Source organism: Phalaenopsis equestris, unplaced genomic scaffold (genome assembly GCF_001263595.1).
Source record: "Phalaenopsis equestris unplaced genomic scaffold, ASM126359v1 Scaffold000297, whole genome shotgun sequence".
NCBI lineage: Eukaryota > Viridiplantae > Streptophyta > Magnoliopsida > Asparagales > Orchidaceae > Phalaenopsis > Phalaenopsis equestris.
Window position 1 is genome coordinate 1,534,522 of NW_018164739.1, and position 8,460 is coordinate 1,542,981.

The 8,460-nt window shown below is 31.4% G+C and overlaps 1 protein-coding gene across 2 annotated transcripts in view; it reads left to right on the top strand.

Annotated features, from left to right (window-relative positions):
• Nucleotides 1–989: 989 nt before the first annotated feature.
• Nucleotides 990–8,460, top strand: part of LOC110025325 (protein phosphatase 1 regulatory subunit SDS22) — a 20,992-nt gene continuing 13,521 nt past the window's right edge. For both annotated transcript variants that reach the window (XM_020725738.1, XM_020725740.1), the window contains exons 1-7: nucleotides 990–1,169; nucleotides 1,282–1,353; nucleotides 1,577–1,669; nucleotides 2,605–2,686; nucleotides 2,795–2,851; nucleotides 6,688–6,752; nucleotides 6,876–6,971. In XM_020725738.1, coding sequence (XP_020581397.1) covers nucleotides 1,071–1,169; nucleotides 1,282–1,353; nucleotides 1,577–1,669; nucleotides 2,605–2,686; nucleotides 2,795–2,851; nucleotides 6,688–6,752; nucleotides 6,876–6,971 — 564 coding nt within the window. In that variant the 5' untranslated portion in view covers nucleotides 990–1,070. The remainder of the gene's footprint in view (nucleotides 1,170–1,281; nucleotides 1,354–1,576; nucleotides 1,670–2,604; nucleotides 2,687–2,794; nucleotides 2,852–6,687; nucleotides 6,753–6,875; nucleotides 6,972–8,460) is intronic.

Below are 8,460 nucleotides of genomic sequence, written 5' to 3' on the forward strand. Positions count from 1 at the left end.
CGTTTTTTTTCGTGCTTGACTGGATTTAAGCTAAATTCATCTTTAAATCCTATTATAAATATGCTACAAAATATCACCTGAGAACATCACCACTTTAACCTTTTATGAGAGATTCACATTTTCATGCATAAGAAAGATGACATGTATATAAAAAATTCAGTGCTAGTTTTTTGCACATTATTTTTTCAATTATATTACCATCTTTTATAGGTTAGGTTGAGAGAAGTACATATTTTTGTTTATGAATATGTTTATAAGATTATGATGAAAGTTTAATTATAAACACATAATTAAAAAAAATATGCTAATTTTCTTATAATTAATACATTTTAGCATTTATTAAAAAAAAAAAAACTAAGTTCCATAATAAAAATTTGGGGCATTTCGATGGAGCAATATAGCATAATATATCAGTATAAACTATATTTACACATTCTTTTAAATTAAATTATACATATTATGCTAATTATAATTATTTCACAATAATTAATGAGTATTTGGTCTATTAAAGTTGAAATTAAATATTAATTAAATTAAAATTTGAACTAATATTTATATAATTAAAAATATGTAATAAATTAGATTGAATCTAACAAAATTAAATCATAATTAAGTTGTCAACAAGTTTCATAATACTTAGGGTCCGTTATTTGGTGCGGTGGTGTTTTGAAAACACACATGTCATATTTGGGTTAATTGCGTTTTGACAGCTTATGCGTTTTCAAAATGATGAAAATAGTGTTTTCATACCGCACCTATCTGACAGCTTTCTGGCTACGATTTGACATTTAAAAAAAAAAAATAATAATAATTATAATAGCTACTGCACCTAGCTTTTCAACAGATTATTTTTAATCAACTTATCAGCAGATTATTCCATAAATTGCAGCTGCCCCAAATAAATTCTTAATCGAGTGTACAATGTGTAAATATGGAAATTTAGGTGTGAGAAATGTAAATTGTTAATAACTAAGGATTGTGTGCTAGGGTTGTGAGACGCTGCTGTTCGTCTACGTTGTTCGTTTGCGTTACAATCATCAGGGCAACCGAGGACATCGGTTTTGGCGCCCATGACTCGGCTTAGCATGGAGCAGACCTTACGGGAGAAGCAGAATTGCGAAGCGAGCTCTGTAACATCGCTTCAGCTATCTCATCGAGCTCTCTCCGATGCAAGTTCCCTGTTTTTCGCTCCCGGGAGGGCCTCACAATTGGCCAGCCTAATTTTTTTGATTTTTTTTTGTTGCTTGATGCTTATCGTTCGGTTTTGCTTTACCTGTGAAGGTATACTGTTTGAGCAATTTCCAGAACTTGGAGAGACTTGACCTAAGCTACAATTGCCTCACATCTCTAGAGGTACGTTCACTATTCCTGTTATTTGAGGTTATTTTTTATTAATATCAACTCTTACTCGTTAGGCAAAGTTCTATTGAGCTAAAAATATGAATTTTTGTTCTTCGTCCATCCGAAATTATTATGATTAATATAAAGCTCCCAGTTTGGTCTTAAATGACCCCATATTTTGCAAGTTTTACTGGAATAGTTGTCATTTACACGTACTTGTTGTTAATAACCTCAGGGTTTGTCTGCTTGTGCCAATTTGAAGTGGCTGCAAGTTTTGGAAAACAAACTTGTTACGTTGAAAGGCATTGAAGGCCTCTCCAAGCTAATGGTGAGTGGTCATGTATTCAGTGCATCCAATCTCTTTTGCAATTTCAATTAGTTTATTTTGTCATAATTTCTTATTTGTTTGGCCCACTTTTGAAGATGCCCAATATAGGATCAGAAACTCTGTAAAATTCTGAACCGAAACTAAATTATTTTTGCTTCCATGAACTTTATCCCATCCTCTTGGGATTTGCTCTATGAATCCTCGTTTTCCCTTCATTACCATTGTTTTTTGCAAGCGGTTTAAAACACATTCTCGAAATGTTTTTGAGCAAATTTCATCCTTTTCTATGTTTGATACTTGTGTTATTTGCTTGTCTCATGCTTGCATTTTCTACCCTTCATTTACTCATCCAAACCATATATCTATTTTCAACTATTTTATTTTCACTAAATGCTATTCCTGTTCTCCCTATAATATAACTTTTCCACTCATTAATATGGTCATTTTCATTTCCAACATGTTCAATTTAGTTATCAACGCTCAACACCATACAAATAACTTCCTAACCGTAATCATATAATTTTTTTTTCAAGTTTCAATGATATACTAGCCACTTCTCCATCATTGTTGTTACCCTAAAAGAAAGGAATCTCTAATGATTTGAGCCTTGATTAGCTTATTTAGCTGATATGATAATGCATAGTCTTTCTATCAAATTTTTTTTTCCGTTAAACGTGATGACACAAGTTCTATTAGTTCCCCATTGTTGAAAGTGATCTCCAGTTCCATTTTAAGAATTTATACCTGCTATAATTTCTGTATTCTTCCCTGTTATTGAATTTACTGATCTTCTCTAATTTCAACGTGGTGGGGAGGGCGCGGTCCTGTGCTAATCTCATGCTACCATTTTGAAGAAAATAATCTCATTTAAATCTCAATTATAGCTTTTCTATGTCTTCTTTTAGAATTTGTAATTTCACTATCTTTTTGAACAGGTATTGAATGCTGGCAGGAATAAACTTGAGAAAATGGATGAGATCTGCGTCCTTTCAAATTTGCGGGCTTTAATTTTAAATGGTATGTGATTATGAAGAGTCTATTTGGAGATTTGAAAGTTATAGAAAACTGAAAAAGGAGGTTAGGCAATTTGTTTTTTTACTGCTTGATTCTATTATTTCTTTGCAGATAATAACATTTCTTCCATTTGCAAGCTTGATCAGATGAAATATTTGAATACCCTTGGTATGTTTGAATTCTCACTCTATTTTGAGAAAAATGCTTTGGATAAAGTTGTTCAGTGGTTGATCTATCTCTGTAATTTTTATAAGTTCATGAGCTTGCCAATCTTTTATCAAACTTTTGCAGTTGTATGAAAAGTAAATATTTTTATTGTGGTGTACCTTGATTCAAAATTATTCTCGAAGGAAGGGGCTGAATGAGATATGTTCACATCCTAGATCATTAAATTCAAAAGTAAATATATTATTTGGAAGAATGAGATCTGTTCATATAATAAAACTTCTGCCTAGCTTTGTAGGCTACATCATTATTTGCACATGTGCTGTTTATTTTTTCCCCCCATTTTACTTATTTCTTAGATGTAAGTTGTCTGACTGCGTGTCCCTTCTTTGGTGTCTCCATTCGGTCGTTCTGATTTTTTTTTTAACTGTAAATGGTAAATAAATGCCATTTTCACAAATGACTGAAGTTGGTTGGAATACTCCTGTAGCATCCTTATAGAATGGATAAGTTTCTAATTCACAATCATAAATATATCATTGTACATCAATAATATAAACATAAACATCATATTACTTGATCAGATGTACTAAATTCACAATTTAATATATTTTAAAGTCCACCAACTAAATGAAAGATAAAAATCTTGATCACTGAACTAGTACAATTTAATAGCATCCAATACAAATTCAACATAATAAAGCTCAATAATAAAACTAGTTAAAGGGGCTGTACTACATATGAAAGCTTGTCATAAATTATGCTTTAACAGAACAAGTATGAAACTCAACTTCTGATGGCATAACTCTTTGATTTTGAGAAAAACGTCATGCTTATTGATGTGAGTGTAAATTTCATACGTATAATTTACTTTCAAAGAAATTGCCTTTACAGGGGGAAAAATCAAACATGCTCTTGAAAGGATCACCTAGAGACTAGTCTAGTACTTGTCTTTTGAAAGAATGCAATTTGCCAATGGAAGGCTTGAAAAAAAACACACTAATCTATAATAAACATAAAATGTGATCATAAGCATTAGAAATGGGTCGTTGATAAAATTGAACAATGTCCTATATGCATTAACAATCTTTAAGAAAGACACTCCTCCAGCATACGAGGTCATATTCACTTCAAAGCTAAATTGCTAGGTCTTGATAGATGAAGTAGCCCATCAAATTGGCTTAGGAGTGGATTTTGTTATGTACTAGCTATATAGTTCAATTACATGAAGACTATAAGGTATTTTATTTGTCAAATGATTTTTATCCATCCTCAATATTTTTTTCATATAAAAGACAATTTGATTTCATTGTTGATTGCACATTTAAGAACTTGATTCAAGTGCAAGTATATCAAAATGCTTGATTTCTGTGTGAATATAATGTGCTCTAAATGAACATAATATACATTAAATTCAAATATGTGGAACTCATGTTCTTGAACAATAGTGCTTAGTACATACATGAAACATATCTATACCATTTTTGAAACATTGAACTTAAGAAGGTTTAAGAAGGATCGTTCCATCGACCTTAACCAAACTATCTTAGTATTTGCAAACCATAGAACAAAGTGTCCAAATTAAGCACATCGTCCACTTTAGGACTTGAAAATATATTTAGAGCATTAAGCATGCAAATGATGAATACTAATCCGCCCCAGCGATTATCACAATTATGTAAGTCCTGATAATAGCATCAGAATCTTGATCTGCTCACTAGCAACTTAATTGAATTTTTGAAATTAGATATTCTTGCACATTGGGGTTTTTCACGCAAGTATATGTATTGTTTCAATAATATAGGGCTCTAAAAGTGTTCGGGACGTCAAACTAACGAGAATCAATGAGAATCTAAAACAGGACAATGTTATAGTATACCGAGTTCGTTCTTAGTTTAGTTTTCAAATACTTGAGTTATGTTATTAATCCTACTGTACTAATCTAACATTGCTCCTACATAAATTCTAATCATGCAATGTGAATTGATTTTGCCAAATGCTAAAGTTATTTTTCCTTGCAGTGATAAAATTATAGTGTGGATGTGGAAGATATGCGAAATAAAGTATAGTATGTGACAAATAGGAGCATATATCTTGTTTTCTTCTTCCAAGCGCGTAAAGAAGTTTGGCTCAACTTAAAAATGATCTTAATTTACTAGAACTAAATGAAAATATGACACTAAATAAGACGCAATGGAGAAAAGGATTCATGTAGCCGAGGGATTAAGGCTTTGTTGTTGTTGCTGTTGTTGTATTCATTAAGGGGTTCCCTTCTAAACCACGTACATTCATATATGAAAAAACTAAAAATAAGTTCTTTCCTAAATGATAATTTTTATGAATGAATGGATCAAATTAAATTGGGAAATGAAAAAAATTATGTAATTTTACAAGTTATATGTTTTATCACTTCTTAAATGGGAATCTTTAGGTATGAAGTTGTCATATAACTTTACTTGATAGTTGGATTTTTTTTTTCTCAAAGAAAGACATTTTTTCTTATCGACATACAAAGAAAGGTTTTGTTTTGAATGGACAAAACAATGAGAAATTTAACATATATCAGATCAATTATTGATAAGTGTTTTTCCAAGAAGGAATCTTATGTTAATAGAACCACAAGTAATATGATCATTCATCAATTATAATCATTTTATTTTTTTAACCGTAATACAAATCCTTGTTTCCAAAGGATTTTCTGAGATTTTATGTATGGAATAATTCAATCATCCACTTAGATGCCTCTTTGTTAAAAAATGATAACACTTTTAGGAGATGACACTTATTCTAGTAGATGAATTGAAACTCCACCTTTGTTAGCTTAAACTTATGGGAATGTAATCATGCTATCTATAATGTTATTAGAGCTTTATATGTATTTATTTCTTAATTACATCAGTTGAATGGGAAAACTCTGTGAGTCCTCTTGCTAGAAAACATGCAACCATTGGCTGAGTGGTGCTAGCTATAGAGTGGTGAGAGAAGAAATGAAATTAGAGCCATGAAGATGATTAGGCCATGAATTATCTTTACAACAGTGATTTTCTCTCTGACAACTACTGGCTTTGGTGTAACTCAATGCCATTTGTTTTCTCTTTGCACACCTGTATATTTATAAATATAAATATAATGGGCATTTACATACACACCACAATTTTTATGTGTTTAAATAGTTAATGCCTAAACCTTCATATTTACATACATAACACTCTAATATTTAATATCACATCAAAAGTGCCACTACAAGTAAGTTTTTAAAAGTATAATACACATTTTCATGCATAGGCTTATGACACCAAAGTGTTTTAAATGTAAATATCTAACTTTAGGTGTTTGATAATTACATACAAAGGAATTGTGTGGTATGTATGTAAATTTTCCTAAATATAATGATAGATGCAGTCTGCATAGCACATATCACAATTATTGTGTTTAAATATCTAATGCCTAAACTTTCATATTTACATACATAACACTCCAATATTTAATATCACATAAAAAATGCCACTACAACTAACTTTTTAAAAGTATAATACTCATTTTCATGCATAGGTTTATGACACCAAGTCCTTTAAATGTAAATATCTAACTTTAGGTGTTAAATAATTAAATACAAAGGAATTGTGTGGTATGTATGTAAATTTTCCTAAATATAATGATAGATGCACTGTGCATAGCAATTCAGTAAAAACAAAGAAAATGTGTGGTATGCATGTGAATTTTCCTGTAAGCTTTGCTGAATTTATTTTTCTTCCAATAGAAGCTGCACACTGTAAAATATTGGTTAGAAATTGCTGGTCAGTTATTCACGCATCTATTTTCTGGCTCCTGCTATGAAGTTCTTTCTAGAAACCCAATTTATGTCATTGGCAACTCTTTGAAGAAGATGACCTCAATCACAAAAGTAAGTGAATTTTAGTTTATTCTGTGTTTTCCCTGCTACTATTTCACTAGCATGCAGTTTTCACATTCACATGTATTTGGATAAATTTGTAAATGCTGATGATTTTTTATCTTGTTTACGTAGTTATCACTCTCCCATTGTAAACTTCAGAACATTGGGCCATCGCTCGTGGGATGTGTGGACTTGAAGGAAGCTAGATTTTCTTACAATGAGATTGCAGTAGATACACCTCCAAGCTCAATTTTCTGAAGTTTTTTTCATTAAACTCTGCCTGACTATTTCATGTTCAATGTTATATTTATGTCAAAGCTATGTTTCATCGATTTCTTTATTGTCTTCTCAATCAGTTTGGCTGTGAAAAGGTTATTTGTATGTTTTAGTGATGCATCCATCATAATGATGAACATAGAAAAGGGGGAATTTATTGGAGTTGTATCTCAAGGAATAGCCAAACTATTTTACTCAATCTCAATGGTGTTGCTACACATTTCTAATAGATCGACACTAAAATTGGTGCAAGCTCCCTGTACTGCAGATCTTTTAACTCTTTAAATTTACAAATTAGTTCCTTAGTTCTCATATCATGTTTGACCACTCATTTTCTGCTTTCTTATAAATAAATTACTTCATCCATAAGTAAGATATCTCACCTATACTTCTCTTAAATATCGAGATTTTATGTGAAGTAAGGTGGTTGAGTGAATTACCTTGTTTTCAATTAAAGTAATTTGTTATTAGAATTGAGTAAAAATATGTGACATGTAAATGTGAATCCATAGGAACAGTAATATTTGCCTTGACTAAATTGTGATTAATATGATTGATATTTTCTTATGACCTAGTGTTGACCTCACTTTTGGTTGAGGTCTAGAAATTTCTTTAGTAGCCTAGGTCTAGCTATAGGACTTTCCTACTGACTAGTCTTAGAAAACTAGAAAAGGTACCCTCACCATTAGAAACTCAAAACTCTTCTCTTTACTCAACTTGAAGTTCCACATATTGGTCATAACCTCTAGCACTTAGTAGGTAAGATCATTATGAGAGAACTCAAGAGGAGTTCCTATAGGATTACTTGGCCTTAGGATCGACCCTGGGTGTTGGTTTGAAGTTAGGGTACACAATATCCTCACATTATTCTAGCTAAAACCAATTCATAAGAACCCAAAATGAGGATTTTATTGATCCACAGTTCATTTAGAATGGATATTTATCCAATTCTATTTGAAATACTAATCTTGGGTCTTTTGCCCCTAGGCACCTCCAAATTACCTAACTGCCCTTGGGACCCAAATTTGGCCAAAATTCCCAAATTTTGCCAAAATACCCAAAACTGATCAAAACTTATTCCAAACACTTTGAATACATCCAAATTTGCCAAAACTGACAAAAAATTCCAAAAATGGCCAAATTACCAAAATGCCCCTCCATGGCCCAAAAATCCAAAAATTCTAAAAATTCCCAAAAAATCCCAATACATCCAAAATATTCCCAATTTCATTTTGTCCAACTAAACCATGGTCCAATTTGGTCAATTTGACCATCTTTGACAAAATCCCCAAATTAGCCCCAATATTGGCTAACACCCAAATCTCAACAATTGAATGTCTTAAACCTCAATTTGGCAACCAATTTTTGTTGAAAATCCTTTATAAGATCATTTATGACCAAACACAACAATTAATTTGAGCTTAGCTCAAAGCTAGCCCAA